The following is a 17,834-nucleotide window of genomic DNA, read 5'->3' on the forward strand; positions in this document are numbered from 1 at the left end:
CAGCTACTCAGGAGGCTGAGGCAGGAGAATTGCCTGAACCTAGGAGGTGGAGGTTGCGGTGAGCCGAGATCGCGCCATTGCACTCCAGCCTGGGAAACAAGAGCGAAACTCCAGCCCCAAAAAAAAAAAAAAAAAAAAAAAAAAAACTTTTTTCTCAATTAATGGGTATAATGGTATCTCACTGTTTTAATTTTTCTTTTCCCTCATTGCTAATGATATTGGGCATGTTTACATAGGTTGTCTCTTCATCTGAGAATTGTCTAGTCTAATTTTTTTTAAAAATAAACTTTATAGTGATATTTGAGATATACAGCATGATGTTACGAGATACATGTATATCTATATATATATATAGTAAAATATTTATCATAGTGAAACAAATTAACATAGCTATCATCTCACATAATTACCCGTTTTTCCCCCAGTGGAAGGAGGAACTGTATTCTACACATTTAGCAAAAATCCCAATACAATATACTATTAACTACAGTCCCCAGCTAGGCATGAAGGCTTATGCTTATAATCCTAGCACTTTGGGAGGCCGAGGCAGGAGACTCGCTTGAGTGCAGGAGTTCAAGACCAGCTGGGCAATATGGTGAAACCCCATCTCTAGTAAAAATAGAAAAAGTAGCTGGGTGCGGTGGCTCACGCCTGGAATCCCAGGACTTTGGGAGGCCAATATGGGCGGATCACGAGGTCAGGAGATCAAGACCATCCTAGCTAGTATGGTGAAACCCTGTCTCTACTAAAAATACAAAAAATTAGCCGGGCATGGTGGCATGCGCCTGTAGTCCCAGCTACTTGGGAGACTGAGGCAGGAGAATCACTTGAACCCAGGAGGCAGAGGTAGCAGTGATCTGAGATCGTGCCAACGCACTCCAGCCTGGGCGACAGAACAAGACTCTGACTCAAAAAATTAAAAAAAGAAAAAAAAAGAAAAATTAGCTGGGCATAATGGTGCACACCTGTGGTCCCAGCTACTTGGGAGGCTGAAGCAGGAGGATTGCTTGAACCCCAGAGGCAGAGGTTGCAGTGCTGAGATTGCTTCATTGCACTCTAGCCTGGGTGACAAAGTGAGATTCTGTCTCAAAAAAAAAAAAGGCCCCCAAACCAAAAAAACGATATTCTTTATGGAATCATACATTAGATCTTGACATTTGTTGGTTTTACATATTTGCTACTCTGTAGCCTTTGACATATCACTCAATTTCTTCCTCATCACCCTATCCCCTTGCTAGCCACTTTTAATTCTCTATCTCTGTATATTTGATCTTTTTGTTCTTTTCTTTTCTTTCTTTCTCTTTCTCTCTTTCCTTCTTTCTTTTTGTTTCCTTCCTTCCTTCCTTTCTTCTCTCTCTCTTTCTTTCTTTCGAGGCTGAGTTTCTCTCTTGTTGCCCAGGCTGGAGTGCAATGGTGTGACATTGCCTCACCTTAAACTCTGCCTCGGGTTCAAGCAATTTTCCTGCCTCAGCCTTCCAAGTAGCTGGGATTACAGGCACCGGCCACCACGCCCAGCTAGTTTTTGTATTTTTAGTAGAGACCAGGTTTCACCATGTTTGTCAGGCTGGTCTTGAACTCCTGACTTCATGATCCGCCCACCTCGGCCTCCCAAATTGATGGGATTACAGGCGTGAGCCACCAGGCTGGGCTTCCCCGCTTTTTTTTTTTTTTTTTTTTTTTTTTAAAAATTTTTTTTAAAAGGGGGGGGGATTTTTTAAATTTTTTTTTTTTCCTTTTTTTTTTTTTTTTTTTTTTTTTTGGTCTGGTTTACTTTCCTTAGCATAACGTCCTCCCCATCTTCGTTGTGGCAAATGGCAGAATTATCTCCTTTTTAAAGGGTAAATAATATTCCAGTGTGTATACACCATAGATTTTTTTTGTTGTTGTTTTTTCCTGAGACAGAGTCTCCCTCTGTTGCTCGGGCTGGAGTGCAGTGGCGCGGTCTTGGCTCGCTGCAACCTCTGTAATCCCTGCACTTTGGGAGGCCGAGGCGCGCAGATCACCTGAGGTCAGGAGTTCACGACCAACCTGGCCAACATGGTGAAACCCCATCTCTATAAAAAAGTAAAAAGAAGAAGAAGCGTGGAGTTGTCATTGATTTACTAAGAAACATGGTTACCCTAGTGAGGCTGTCGCTGATTGGCTGATTTTCAGGGTTTTGCACTAATGAGAATTTATCTCTAAATAATAGTGATTATTTGTTCAGGACTCTGGAGTTGAGCTAAAAAAGTATTTTCCTTTCTTTAATATGAAAAACAAGCACTTTAAATTCCTACTCCCTTCTTCTGGTGTTTCCTCCGCCAAACCTGCAGGAGACACCTTAGGGATTGTCCAAATGTTCATTAGTGTAGGAAGGATTTTCGGCCAGTGTTGTAATTTAAGTGATGTAGCACCAAATACTGTGGGAGAAAAACAGCTCTAGCTATTATTGCAATTTATTTTTAAAAGATGAATACAGGACATTTAGGGCATTCCGACAATGCCAACCAAGGACTCAGGACAAAAATAATGAAATACGTCCTGTATATGCAGGACGCCTGGGAGCTATCAGTTAAGTGTTTCCCAAGTTTCTTGTACATGTCCCTGCAGAAACCGGTAGAGCCAGGATCTGAATAGCAAAAGTTACGGGTCCTCTGGGACCCTGTGCGTCTCTAACGCCCATGCCCTGCGCAGGGCTGGGTGCGCACTGCTATGCTAACTCGAGCAGGGCTAGGAATCGGCTGGACGTTTGAAGGATGGGTGTGCAATTGATGAGCAGGAGGCGAGAAGACACCCGTTCGCGAGAGCCGGGAAGCGAGCCGGGTACCGGGGAGGTGCGCTGAACCCCGGCGCCTGAGCGGAAGACTTGGCTGGAGACCGAGGCTGGCGGGGTGGGGCTGGGCGGGCGGAGCCGGTGGGGCGGGGCAGGGCCGGGCGAGGCTCCGCCCCCGGGCGCGTCCGCGTGCGTGGCCGGGGGGCTCTGCGCAGAGCTGCGCTCCATGATGCCGGGCTTGAGGACTAGGCAAGGCGGCGCCGTGGCAACCCTCACCCTGCGGACACGCGCTCCCAACATCCGGCCTGGCGGTCTCGCAGCTTAAGAAGTGGGGGCCTGTGGCCGTGCACCGACCCCGAACTCCAGCCGCTTCCGACGCCCCCATCCACGCTGGGTGCGCGCACCCTGCCCCGCCCCCGTCGGACCCCGCGCGCCGCGCCCCCTCCCACCCGGCACGCCCCGCCGCCCCACCCGGCCGCAGCCGTCCTGGAGCTGCCCCGCGGGCCACTGAGACCCTCCTGCGGCACCGTCCTCCTCCGCCGCCCGCAGCCATGGACGTGTATCCCCCGCGCCGGCAGGGGCTGCCCCGCTCTCGGTCCCCTGGCGGCTCCAGCCGTGGGTCACCCTCCGTCAGGTACGCGGGGCAGAGGCAGCCGAGGGGCGACCGGGCGGGGGATGCGGGCTTTCGGGGTCCGGCGACGCCTCCCGCCGCAGGGCGTGGTCCGACATGGCTTCCTCGGGACAGTTCTTTCTTGAACGGCTCAGGGAAGAATGTTTTCCCAAGAACGGCGCCCTCTGTAGAGGCCCCACAGACTCCCCTATAGACAACCCTGCAACGGTTTCCCCACAATGGCTTCCCTAGACAACCCTGCAACGGTTTCCTGACAATGGCTTCCCTAGACAACCCTGCAACGGTTTTCCCACAATGGCTTCCCTAGGCAACCCTGCAACGGTTTCCCCACAATGGCTTCCCTAGACAACCCTGCAACGGTTTCCCCACAGTGGCTTCCCTAGACAACCCTGCAACGGTTTCCCCACAGTGGCTTCCCTATGGACAGTGGTTCCCTGTGAAGACCCTATTATGACGTCCTCACCCCATACGTTTCTCCCGGGAAAGATTCTTCTACACAGAACTGCACAGAGGCCTCCCTATGAAAAACTCACTCGCCTTCCCCATGGACTGTTTCCCCCAGAAACTACCTCTAGAGACTTCGCACCTCCAGACACACAATAGCTCTCTTGTGTAGAACCCCCAAATGTATTACCTAGAAAGCCCCCTACCGTGTATTTTTAGAGCCTTTGCCCTTGAAAAGGGCTTCCTTAAAGAGTGTCCCCCGTCCTCTATGTACCTAATGACAGCATCTCCCCTATTGCGCGTTTCGCCAGCTCCCCCTGCCTCAGCCTGCATCGCGACGCCCCCTCACTTCACAATAGGGAGGAAGTAGAGGCATTAGAGGCGCAGGAAGAAAAACTGGATGAATAGGGGAAAGAAGCTTAGATCCCCGAAAGCGGCGGACGCCAGGCCCCTTACCTATACCTCGCAGCTTAAGAAGTGGGGGCCCTGTGGCCGTGGGGAGGGGGTGATTGTGGGGAGGGTTCCCCGTCCCCTTTCGATATAGGAAGATCCGTTTCAGATTTCTGTGCCCTGTGCCTTTGGTGCTGACCTTGTTAGTCTGGGCATTGTTTGTGATGGAGCCGGTGTGGAGCGCTGGCACAGTGTGAAGGTTGGAATGATGGAGGGGTTGCAGCAGAGACGAGAGATGAGAGAGAGAGAGAGAGAGAGAGATGCGAATTATGATTATTAGTATGGCTAAACTGTCATTAAACCAGGAGAGGGTTTTGTTGTTTGCTTTTTCTTTATTCTAGCCACATAGCAAAGCAAATATAGTATTGTTCTCTTAAAAGGAAGTTGTCAATCTACATGTTAGAACACGTTTTCCCATATTCTTCTTATGGTACTTAAGGCATATGTTTTAACTTTGCTTGCTGATCTGTATTTTGGGGTTGTTTGCTTTAACTAGACCAAATTCTTGGAGAAAAAGAAACTGATTCTTAGAACCCTGTTTCTTTTCTTTTTCTTTCTTTCTTTTTTTTTTTTTTTTAATAAAGACGGGGTTTCACCATGTTGGTCAGGCTGGTCTTGAACTCCCGACCTCAGGTGATCCACCCGCCGTGGGCTCCAAAGTGCTTGGATTACAGGCGTGAGCCACCACGCCTGGCCAGAACCCTGTTTCTTTTTTACTGCCCTGCATTCCTTTGCACATCCCAGAGTCTAATATATGTTTGTTGAACGCATAAAGGATAGGGAAGGTGGGGGGCAGATAACAATGAAACACTGCATTTAGGAGTCCTGAACTGCTTCAGATTTGGCAGGTGACGTTTTTGAACTGTGGTTCTGCCCTTCAGTGTAATTCCTGTGTGCTTTTCATTTCCAAGTTTAACTGCTTATGGTAACCATCTCCAATCCTTTGCAACATATCTGCGGGTTTCACTGTCTGAAACAGAAAGTATTTGAACTTTGTATAGACATTGCAGAGGAGACTTTAGAACAGCCATCCTTTAAATCTAGGCTCTGTGTAGCCTTGAGGTTTATCCCAGATCATCTTGAGCTTAGGAATTTGGATTTGAGTCTTTTGAGACTTTTAGGGGGAAAAAAATCATCTCTACCTTAGAATCTGTCTCTTAACTGTTGCCTTTCTTGTTTTATTCTTTTAAAGGTAGTGATTCTGTGTTAAAAGAAGTATGCTGACTCACTACTTCTTAGTAGTGATCACACCCAAACACCAAATCTTCTGTCAAGTGGTTTGAGTGAAACTTGTTTGATTTCAGACAAGGGATAGTGCAAGGAACCCAAAGGCCTAGCTGCCCGATACCTTTGGTGAAAGAAATTTGCTGAAGGCTTCCCTCCTTTCCCCACTTGTATATAATTGAACGTGCTTTTCTTGCCTATTCAAACCTTTCCCCTACTCTTGACATTGAATGTTTCTAGCACTTCCCTGTCACCCATATATGGCTTCTTTGCTGCTGACTCCTGAGTGATGAAAGAGGCAAGCCTAACTGGTGAAGTGACATTCCTAAGACTCATAGATAGTACTCTGCACGTGTAAGTTCTAGCATGGTAGTTCATTTTCACAGATGGGGAATGGAGATCAAGAAGTAAAATATTGTTGCTCAGAATTAGAGGCTTCTCTTTAAGCATATGATAGTTATCAGTGTTATCAGGTATTTTTGGTTTCTGTCTCTTGAGCATGTAGTAGAAATTGTATTAGTTTCTTTGAAGTTAGGTATGGCCTTGAGAGTTGCTTTTGGTCAGTGAAATGTGTGGGAATATTGTGTCACCTTCCATGGTACAAGCTTCTGTTGTGTAGTTTTTCCTTCTCTTTCCTTCCGTGGTGGTAGTTGTTCGGGCCGCAAATGCCAGCCACCCATCAGTTGGGGCCCCAGAGCGAGCTTCCAGGTGACCTATGCTTGACAGGTAGGTTGAGCAAGAAGTGAAACACCATTGGGATTTTGGAATTATTACCAAGGTATAAACTAACTTATGTGGACCAATGCTAAGGAACCAGTAGAAATCTAGCTGAAATATACTTTCCTACTTCAAAATCTTTTTCTGTAGAGGGATCTGTTCCTGCTTGGGACTTCTTTAACAGTTTCAGTTTCACTGCTTCTTTCTTTTTTTTTGAGACGGAGTTTCGCTGTCGTTACCCAGACTGGAGTGCAATGGCCCGATCTCGGCTCACCGCAGCCTCTGCCTCCTGGGTTCAAGCAATTCTCCGTCCTCAGCCTCCCGAGTGGCTGGGACTACAGGCACGCACCACCATGCCCAGCTAATTTTTGTATTTTTAGTAGAGACGAGGTTTCACCTTGTTGACCAGGATGGTCTCGATCTCTTGACCTCGTGATCCACCCGCCTTGGCCTCCCAAAGTGCTGGGATTATAGGCGTGAGCCACCATGCCTGGCCCACTGTTTCTTATATAAATAATGCAACATGTACTGTGTTAGGTGCTGTAGATTCAGATAACTAAGGTAGTCCCCTGCCCTCAAATGAAATTCTTGTGAATGGGAAGAGACAATAACAGTAAAAATCATGATGCAGAATGGTGAGATGTAACTACTAAGGAAGAAATAGGGCTGAAGGAACAATAATACAAGAAGGTCTAGTTGGTTTTGGCCTCCGCTGTTGAAAGACTGTTACCATTTTTTAGCATTAGGAACACTAGAAGAAGGAAAGAGTGTAGCAGTGTCTTCCAGATTCTGAGAGAAAATGGTTTCCTACCTCTGATGTAGGAGAATAATTGAGAAGACATTGAAAGCCAAATGAGATTGTTGATAGAATGATAGAATGAGATTGCTGATAGAATGTTAAGAACAATCAGGCCCGGAGCTCACACCTGTAATCCTAGCCTTTTAGAGGCCAACACGGGTAGATCACCTGAGGTCAGGAGTTTGAGACCATCCTGACCAACGTGGTGAAACCCCATCTCTACTAAAAATACAAAAAAAAAAAAAAAGCCCCGCATGGAGGCGGGACCTGTAATCCCAGCTACTTGGGAGGCTGAGGCAGGAGAATTGCTTGAACTGGGGAGGCAGAGGTGGCAGTGAGCCAAGATCACACCATTGCACTTCAGCCTGGGCAACAAGAGCAAAACTTCGACTCAAGAAAAAAAAAGAGCCAATAATCAACAATTAGATTCAATACTGTGGAGGTCATTAGTTACCTTGACAAGAACAGTTTTGGTGCAGTGGGTTCAAGAGAAAGTGAAGCCAGTCACCTGTAGGTCAGCTTCTTGGAAGGCTGAGGTGGGAGGATCCCTTGAGTCCAGGAATTCAAGTCCAGTCTGGGCAACATAGCAGACCTCATCTCTAAAAAAGAAAATTTATTAATTTACAAAGGAGAAAATGAGAGGAGAATTGAAGACACTCGATATAGACAGTCAAAGTGTTGTTCTTTCGAGGATGGTTATAAGGAGAGCAGAGTAATGAGGCTGTAGTTGGAATATCATGAGGTGTTGAGTTTTTTGTTTTTTTTTTTAAGACGAGGTTTCACCATGCTGGTCAGGCTGGTCTTGAACTCCCGACCTCAGGTGATCCGCCCACCTTAGCCTCCAAAGTGCTTGGATTACAGGCGTGAGCCACCACACCCGGCGAGTTTTTGTTTTTAGATGGGCAGACATTATAGCATGTTTATAAATTGATGAGTTGATGCAGTAGGGAGGGACAATTGATGATTAGAGAGAAGAGACACTTGCAGGGGTGAAAGTCCTTGAGTAGGTAAGATGAAATGGGATCTAGTAGGTAAATGGGCTTGTTGGCCTCAAGTTAGATAGGAGCAATGCAGACAACTCACTGATGGCAGATTATGTGAACCCAAATGCTGATAGCTTGTTGGTGGAAGAAAGTCAAAGTTCTCTTCTGATTACTTCTGTATTCTCATGTAAATAAGAAGGAAGGTCTTCATCTAAAAATGAAGAGAGGTGTTGGATATTTGTAAAATTCATCCAAGAGCATGGGGAAGAATGAGTTGAAAATGAGGAAAAGTTTTAGGATTGCCAGGCAGCACCTAGTGCCCATTTGATGTTTGTAGTTATAAACCTAGGTGAGACCCTAGTTAGCATAGTTGCATGCTTTTCCTGCAGCTGTGTTGAGCTGCTTGGATGTGGGCAATGTGGAAGGGAATAGCTAAAGTAGGTTAGAGAACACCACCATTGGAAGCAGGGGAATCAAGGCATTGAGAGGTAAAGATTGTGGTGCCTATTGAGATTATCATGAATTAACAGAATTACTTAGGGATCTGTAGATGTGTGTAACAGGAGAGATAGTGGATAATTATTGTTTGAAGACATGAAGAAATGATAAAAAAAAAAAATAAACAAATTTCCCAGAACCAAAGGACATAGATTTCCAGATTGAAAGCACTTGCCAAGAATCTAGCACAATGAATTTTAAGATATCCATGCCAGTACCACATACTCTCACTGATATGTGGGTAGAACCTAAAAAAGTTGCTCTTGACCCTGGTGGGAGGATTGCTTGAGCCCAGGAGTTTGAGACCTGTCTGGGTAACATGGTAAAACCCCATCTTTACAAAATTAAAAAAAAAAAAAAAAAATTGGCCAGGCACTGTGGCTCAAACCTGTAATCCCAGCACTTTGGGAGGCCAAAGCAGGCGGATCACAAGGTCAAGAGTTCAGGACCAGCCTGACCAACATGGTGAAACCCTGTCTCTACTAAAAATAAAAAAATTAGCCGTGTGTGGTGGCACATGCTTGTAATCCCAGCTACTTGGGAGGCTGAGGCAGGAGAATCACTTGATCCTGGGAGGCGGAGATTGCAGTGAGCTGAGATTGTACCACTGCATTCCAGCCTGGGTGACAGAGCAAGACTTCATCTCAAACACACAAAATATTAGCCAGGCCTGGTGGCATGGAGCTGTGATCCTAGCTGTGCTGGAGGCTGAGATGGGAGGATTGCTTGAGCCTAGGCAGTCAAGGCTACAGGGAGCTGTGTTCATGCCACTGCACTCCAGCCTGGGCAACAGAGCGAGATCCTGTGTCAAGGAAAAAAAAAGTTGATCTTACAGAAGTAGAGAGTTGAATAGTGGTTACCAGCGGCTAGAGTAGTTAGTGGGTAGCAGGGTAAAGACGATGTTGGTCGAAGGATATATAATTATAGTTGGATAGGGGAGTAAGTTTAAGAGATTTGTTATACAACATGGTAACTATAGTTAACGATGATATATTCTTGCAAAATGCAAACAGAGTGGATAGTAAATTTTCTCATCACAAAAACAACTATGTGAGGTGATATATTTGTTAATTAGGTAGATTTAACTTTCCCGAAATGTATATATATTTCAAAACATCATGTTTTACGCAAATACATATATACAATTTTATCTGTCAATTCAAAATAAAAATATCCATGTCAGGGCATAGCATCATGAAATTTTCTGGTACCATAAAGGCAAAATTAATATACTGTAAATCACATATATAGAATCAGGAATCCTAGGATTCTAGCAGCATTGGAAGCAAGGAAGTAATGTAGCAGAGTACCTTTTGAAGGAAAATGGATTCCTACCCAGAATTCTACACCCAGCCAGACTCTCAGACAGGTGTGAGAAAGGGTGAAGATATTTCACACAAGTAAGTTCTCAAAATTTGACCTCCCATGCACATTTTATGAAGAAGCTAGTAGAGGATGTGCTCTAGCAAAACAATCTGATTAAGAATTTCCTGTGCTGAGGTCCCTTCTACCATGCATAGGTGGGATTTCTTTATTTTCAAGAGGGTCATAGGGAAGGACCTTCTTTATCACCCCTGGACAGTGTTTTAATTGCCGTTTCCCTCATTGTTTCTCTTGCTGCTTAGATTGGTGTCTGGCACATAGGACTCAATGAATATGAACTGCTATTGTTAGCTGTTATGAAACACTGCTTCAGTAATTACTTATTGAATGAATAGAGAATAATTATAGGTGAAGCTGTGGGCTATGTTAAATTTCATGGGTATTCAAGAATGAAGAGACGGCCGGGCGCGGTGGCTCAAGCCTGTAATCCCAGCACTTTGGGAGGCCGAGGCGGGTGGATCACGAGGTCAAGAGATCGAGACCATCCTGGTTAACATGGTGAAACCCCGTCTCTACTAAAACTACAAAAAATTAGCTGGGCATGGTGGCGCGTGCCTGTAATCCCAGCTACTCAGGAGGCTGAGGCAGGAGAATTGCCTGAACCCAGGAGGCGGAGGTTGCGGTGAGCCGAGATCCCGCCATTGCACTCCAGCCTGGGTAACAAGAGCGAAACTCCGTCTCAAAAAAAAAAAAAAAAAAAGAATGAAGAGACATTGTTGTAAACTAGGTGATAAGAAAGTGGTTCATTGGCCAGGTGCTGTGGCTCATGCCTATAATGCCAGCACTTTGGGAGGCCGAGGTGGGTGGATCACTCGAGGTCAGGAGTTCAAGACCAGCCTGGCCATGGAGAAACCCTGTTTACTAAAAATACAAAGGTTAGCTGGGCGTGATGGTGGGTGCCTGTAATCTCAGCCACTGGGGAGGCTGAGGCAGAAGAATTGCTTAAACCCAAGAGACAGAGGTTGCAGTGAGCTGAGATTGTGCCACTGCACACCAGCCTGAGCAACAGAGTAAGACTCCATCTCAAAAAAATAAAAATAAAAAGTAAAGTGGTTCATAATAGTGATGCTCTACAGAAAGCATTTTAATGAAAGCCTCACAGAGATCAGTTATCTCTTCAGGTAATGTTTATTAGCCAGTTGCCATTACCCCTGGTTCTCTTAGGGGGTTTACAGATCTATAGAAGTAATAACTGCAGTACAGTTGGTCCCAGCTTTAAGAAAACTCAAAATGCAAAGCAAGCCAATGCCCTGGAATGCCTAAAAATGTGGAGCTTCAGTCTCCAATTTACTTGGATGCTGGCCAGGAAGGCTTGGTATGGTGCCTATAGAAGTAAAAAGGGTATGCTTAGTTAGACTTCTATGGCTTTATTTCTGGCCCAGGGGTAGGGGCCTACATAACTGCCTTTTCACTTGTATCTGGGATGACAGTATACTGAGGACTCTTATTTAGTGAGTGTTGTAGCATTAATAGTACACATTATCTTAACAGTGTTTTCCAGCTTGTGGGGTCTTCTCTGAGGTTCTGATCTTTGGAGAGGGGAGTGAATGAGATACAAATGCCCTTTAAGTGACACAGCTTAAATTATTGTTTTTGTCATGAAATGTTTAAAAAAGAAAGAAAAGCAGTGTTTGCAACTTGGATATTTAAAATTATTATCTGTGATTTTGAGCTCTAGTCTGAAGAAAAGGCAGCTTATTTGGCATTCTTTTTGTTTTTAACTTCTAATTTTGAAATAATTTTAGGTTTATAGATGAATTTCAAATGTGGCCCAGAGTATTCCTATATACTCTTCATGCAGCTTCTCCTAATGTTAACGTCTTACCCATGGTGCATTTATCAAAAGTAAGAAATTAATGTTGGTATAATAGATTCATTTACTTAGTAAACTTTTGTTTACTTGGAGTTTACTACTCCAGCCTTTATTTGAGTTTTCCCACACATTATTTTTGTGTTCCAGAATCCAACTCAGGATTTCACATTGCATTTAGGTTTGGCATGTTTTTAATGGTCAGAGAAGTGAAGGAAAGGAATTGAATTGTGAATGCTTTGTGATTAAAGACTTGTGAAACTGACTTTACAAAGAGCAGATTGTGTGAGGAAATGTTCAGAGAATGCCAGAGAAATGGAAGAAAATGGAAAATAAAGTGTTGTATACACTGGAATGTAGTGAACAAACTTCCAGGTAACATTTTGCATTTGTGGCGGGTAATGTTTTCTGAAGTTCTTGAATTTGGTTTGTAGAGTGTCTTGTGTATACCAATTCATGAAATACCTGTAGACATGAATTGCCATTGGACATGAGTTTTAACCATTTTAGATAAGGTGGCCTGTCAGGAATTAAATTTGGCAGCTGGCAAGATTCTTTTTTATTTTATTTTATTTTATTTATTTTATTTTTTTTAAAGACGGGGTTTCACCATGTTGGTCAGGCTAGTCTTGAACTCCCAACCGCAGGTGATCCGCCTGCCTTGGCCTCCAAAGTACTTGGATTACAGGTGAGACACTGCGCCCGGCCAGTTGGTAAGATTCTTAACAATAATGACTTAACTTTAAGAGGATGCCTGTCTAGAGGGAGGCAGGCCAGCCTGCTACAGAGTCATCAGGGAGCCAGGCCTCTTCTGTGTTTGTATTCTGCTGTTTTTTAGCAGGTGGCTTTTATTCACCATAGCTCCATGATCACAGAATGGCTGCAGGAAATCCAGCCATCATGTCTGTCAGACAAGAAGGGGTAACAGAAGGGGTTTCCTTCCTTGTTGAATCAGTTCCCTTCAGAGAGCTTTCCTGGAAGCTTCTACTTGATGACTTCTGTGTATGTCTCATTGATCAACTGTGGAAACAAAGGACCTGAACCTATTGCTGCCCCAAATAAAGTTGTGGTACTCTACTAAGAAAGAAGAAGAGAATGGATATGGATCAGTCAACTGTTTATTTTTACCAGGGAGGTAGCTGTGTAGAATGAGGTTTACATTGCTTAGGATTACTAATGGCTCTGTTGAGCTACATGAAAGTAGTGGGAGAAAGTGAAAATCATCGAATAATTCAACGATGCCAGCACATTCTCCAGGCATATCATACGTGTGTATGTTTGTCCCCTCAGTTTGAGTCACCTTATGGTCATTGATCAACCATGTATTAGCTATGACAGCAGCAACATTGGCTAGCTTTTTTCCATTGCAGGTTGTTCCTCCAGCAAAGACATCAGTGGGAAGTGTCATTTATTGCTGTGCTGCACATCCTGCCTTTTTGCCTTTGCTCCCTATCTCTAGTTATGCAAAGGGAGGTAAATAATTGCTGCTTTAGTGCAGGGCCAGGTTTCTTAAACCTGTAGCAGTACTACAATGAGCTCTTTTTAATCAGCACCTAAAGTCTAGATTAATGCTAATATGGCTTTTATTACTCCTGCTGTTGATTCCCAAACCCCACCAACATTTTATTGTGAAAAATTTCAAAAGTACAGAAAAGTTTCAAGAATTGTTCAGTGAACATTTGTATATACCATACCTAGATTCTATGCTTAATGTATTTGCTATATTTGCCTTATCATATAAGGCAAATCCTTTTCTCGATCCATCCAATTTTTTTTAATGCTTTTCAGAATAACTTGTAGACACCAGTATGGTTCAACCCTAAACAGTTCTCGGGATTGATTTTATATTAAGAATGCTTTCCATTGCAAGTGATGAAAGTCCAAGTCAAGGATTTATGTAAAAAATGGAATGTATTAGCTTATTTGGCTGGAAAGGATAGTGGGAAGATACAGGAAGTGACTTAGGGACTGGAGCCAAGACTCTGCTATCAGAACAGTTAACTCTGTCCATGCTATCTCTCATCTGCTTCTCACTACCTGGCTGTGCAGGTTATGAATATATCTTCCCCAAGGCAGGGAAGATGGTTATCATAGCCCCAAACCACATTCTTCCTGCACTGTGATCCTAGAGGCCATTTCTCTTTTAGCCCTAGAGTGAGAGCCCTGGAAAGGACTCCAATTGACGTGACTTGCACCTGGATAAATCATGATGGGACACTGGCCTGGAAGAATCGCAGGATATATTACCAGGGGAGATAGTAATGGAACGTATAGAGGGCCGGGCTCGGTGGCTCATGCCTGTAATCCCAGCACTTTGGGAGGCTGAGGCGGGCCGCTCACGAGGTGAAGAGATTGAGACCATCCTGGCCAACATGGTGAAACCCATCTCTACTAAAAATAAAATTAGCTGGGCGTGGTCACACGTGCCTATTGTCCCAGCTACTCGGGAAGCTGAGGCAAGAGAATCGCTTGAACCTGGGAGGCGGAGGTTGCAGTGACCCAAGATCGAGCCACTGCACTCTAGCCTGGTGACAGAGTGAGACTCCGTCTCAAAAAAGAAAAAAAATAAAAAATAAATGGAAAGTATGCTGAGTGGAGTATCGAACTCAGAAAGCTTTCCCATTCATTCTCTGAGGCTAGCATAATCCTGGTACTTGATTAGCAAAGCACAAAGGAGAGCTACAAATGCAAAAATCGAAAGTAAAACAATAGTATATTGAATCTAGAAGTATGGTAAAACAACAGTACTATTTCATGCACAAGTAGGGTTTGTCCAAGAAATGCAAGAATTGTTCATCATTAGGAAATCTAATAATGAGGTTAATAGACTGGTAGATGCTCCCCCCCAAAAAAATCTGTTTAAAATTTAACACTCATTTCTGATTTAAACTGCTAATATAATAAGGTTGCAGCTAATGTAATAAGACAAGCAAAACAAGTAATCATCTATCTGTTGGCTGGATTGCAGTAGACTCTTTTTTTTGAGACAGGGTCTCACTCTGTCACCCAGGCTGGAGTGCAGTGGTGTGATCTCCACTCACTGCAACGTCTGCCTCCCAGGCTCAAGCAATCCTCCCAACATGGCCTCCTGAGTAGTTGGGACAGCAGGTGTATGCCACCACACCTGGCTAAGTTTTGTATTTTTTGTAGAGACAGGATTTTGCCATGTTGCCCAGGCTGGTCTCAAACTCAAGCAATCACCTGCCTCGATCTCCCCCAGTGCTGTGATTACAGGCCTGAGCCACCATTCCTGTCCAGTGGTAGAGTCTTAATTGGTCTCTCAGGTTGAGTTTTTATCTTCCTTGAGTCTGTTTTCAACACAGCAAATAGAGTGATCTTATTAAAATGTAAGTCATTTCTTATGTCATACCTCTTTTTGAAGCACTCTAAACACTGCAAGTAAAAGCTGAAATCATCAGCTACAAGACCTTAACTAATCTTAAGGTTAGCACGCACATAATTTTTTTTTCTCCCTTCATCTCGTACTACACTCCTTTCTCACCTACTCTGCTCCAGCCACATAGGCTCAGTGACACTCCCTTCAGGGCCTTCGCCTTTGCTGCATAGCTTGTGCTCTCATATCCTTTAGGTCTTCTTTATGCAAATGTATTCTTGGTGAGGCTTTTCCTGATCCTGCTTTTAAACTGCACTCTACCCTCCTCTTAGGACTCACAACCTCCCACTTATCACCATATGACAAATATATTTTACTTACTTACTTAGTTTATCTCTCCTCCCTCACACCTCCCTCCCTTAAAATTAAGTTCTGGGAGTTTTGTTTCAAGGATTTTTTGTCCTTTCATTCATTGCTAAATCCCCAGTGCTCTAAACAGTGCCTGGCACACAATAGGTGCTCAATAAAAAAAAAAAAAAAACGATGAATTAGGCCGGGCACGGTGGCTCACACCTGTAATCCCAGCACTTTGGGATGCCAACATGGGCAGATCAAGAGATCAAGACCATCTTGGCCAACATGGTGAAACCGAATCTCTATTTAAAAAAAAAAAAAAAAAGAAAGATGAATTTAGTTGAAATAAAAACTTAAAGAGATAAAACTGCTTTGATTCACCCCGAAAACTTATGACAATAGACAAAACTGTAAAACTAATTAGAGTTTAGCAAGTTCTTTGAAAAAATGTGTTGGACTCTTTATTAGTCTGTTTTCACCCAGAAGGCATTCAAGTGATCTCAGCAGTGAGCTGAGATTGTGCCACTGTACTCCAGCCTGGGCGACAGAGCAAGACTCTGTCTCAAAAATAAATAAATAAAATATATTCAACATCATTGGTGATCAGGTATGAGCCACTGCACCTAGCCAGCAGTTTTAAAAATGAGATTCAGTTCTATGTACTAAGCTGGAAAGATCTCCAAAGTATAATGTTAAGTGAAAAAAACATGTTGCAGAGCAGTGACATATTTTGTTGTTTTGTTTATGTAAAAACAAATACTTCCCCAACAAAAAACACCCAAACTATGTATTACTGAGAGTTCCATACCAAATTGTTCATAACAGTTTTCTGTGATGAGATGAATCAGATTGGAATGTGAGGATTCATTTTGTGAAACATTCAAAACACAAAGTATACAGCAAGCATATAAGAAGAATATGTTAGTATTCTAATTATTTAATTTTCAAGATAAAAAAGCATAAATCATGGATGAAAAATGGGTAAAATAAAATTTCCAATTTTTTTCTTCATTTCCAGGGAAGCAAGATAATGAAATATAAACAAAAAAAATACCTGGCTGTTTATGCAGTGGTTGTTATAAAAGCAGTGAGCAATGAATTAACTATTTACACATAAGATGGGAAGAACAGAGATGATTGTTTAGAATTCAGATATATTGTACCCATGACTGGCTTTATTGTCAGGAAAACAGTGGGGTTTAGCAGAAAGAAAAAGTTCAGAGTCAGGGTACCTGGTCACTTAGGTTCTGATGATGTTAATCTTTACTTAGCTTTGGGATCTTGGGCAAACTGCATCTGTTTAACTCTTGGTTTCTTTTTCTTGTCATCTCAGTCCTCTATCATGTCTAAATTCTGAGTCTGAATCCAAGGAACACAAGAAGTAAGTTATAATTTCATAGAAAGCAGCATCTTTGACATAAGCCGCATTGTTGGGTCTGCTAAGTCTATGTGTCTTCTAAAAGTGGAACTTTGTAAAGTTGTTGGTGACCACAGGCTGTCTACCCAGGATATGCCAGCCATGCTCAGGTAGACCTGGGGGATAGAGGATAGTGTTATTGCTGGGTGTGGTATATGTTTGAAAAATTTTTTCTTTTTCTTTTTTTTTTTGAGACAGAGTTTCACTCTTGTTACCCAGGCTGGAGTGCAATGGCGCGATCTCGGCTCACCGCAACCTCCGCCTCCTGGGTTCAGGCAATTCTCCTGCCTCAGCCTCCTGAGTAGCTGGGATTACAGCACGCGCCACCATGCCCAGCTGATTTTTTGTAGTTTTAGTAGAGACGGGGTTTCACCATGTTGACCAGGATGGTCTCGATCTCTTGACCTCGCGATCCACCCGCCTCGGCCTCCCAAAGTGCTGGGATTACAGGCGTGAGCCACCGCGCCCGGCTTTTCTTTTTCTTTTTCTTTCTATAGACAGAGTCTCACTCTGTCGTCCAGGCTAGAGTGCGGTGGAACAATCACTGCAGCCTGGATCTCCTGGGCTCAAGGGATCCCCCACCTCCGCCTCCTAAGTAGTTGAAACTTCTGCCGCACACTACCGTGTCTTGGTGATTTTTTTATTTTTAGTTTTTGTAGAGATGAGGTCTTGCTGTGTTGCTAAGGCTGGTGTTGAATGCCTGGCCTCCCACAGTGTTGAAAGCCACCATGCCCAACCTTTGAATATTTCTATTAAAAGAAAAAAGATGGATGGGCATGGTGGCTCACGCCTGTAATCTCAACACTTTGGGAGGCCAAGGTGGGTGGATCACCTGAGGTTAGGAGTTCAAGACCTGCCTGACCAACATGGAGAAACCCTGTCTCTACTAAAAATACAAAATTAGCTGGGAGTGGTGGCACATGCCTGTAATCCCAGCTGCTCAAGAGGCTGAGGCAGGAGAATTGCTTAAACCCAGGAGGCAGAGGTAGCACCATTGTTCTCCAGCCTGGGCAACAAGAGCGAAGCTCTGTCTCCAAA

General features: G+C 43.9%; 1 protein-coding gene across 3 annotated transcripts in view; it reads left to right on the forward strand.

The window, feature by feature from the left end:
* The first annotated feature begins 3,210 nt into the window (after positions 1–3,210).
* CUNH20orf194 (chromosome unknown C20orf194 homolog) overlaps positions 3,211–17,834 on the forward strand; it is a 151,851-nt gene continuing 137,227 nt past the window's right edge. For 2 of the 3 annotated variants that reach the window (XM_032295560.1, XM_032295561.1), the window contains exon 1: positions 3,211–3,386. In XM_032295560.1, the coding sequence (XP_032151451.1) occupies positions 3,304–3,386 (83 nt within the window). In that variant the 5' untranslated portion in view covers positions 3,211–3,303. The remainder of the gene's footprint in view (positions 3,387–17,834) is intronic. The other variant, XM_032295562.1, reaches the window with a different exon arrangement.

This window comes from Sapajus apella, unplaced genomic scaffold (genome assembly GCF_009761245.1).
Source record: "Sapajus apella isolate SASKATOON/1434 unplaced genomic scaffold, GSC_monkey_1.0 scaffold33, whole genome shotgun sequence".
Classification (NCBI taxonomy): domain Eukaryota; kingdom Metazoa; phylum Chordata; class Mammalia; order Primates; family Cebidae; genus Sapajus; species Sapajus apella.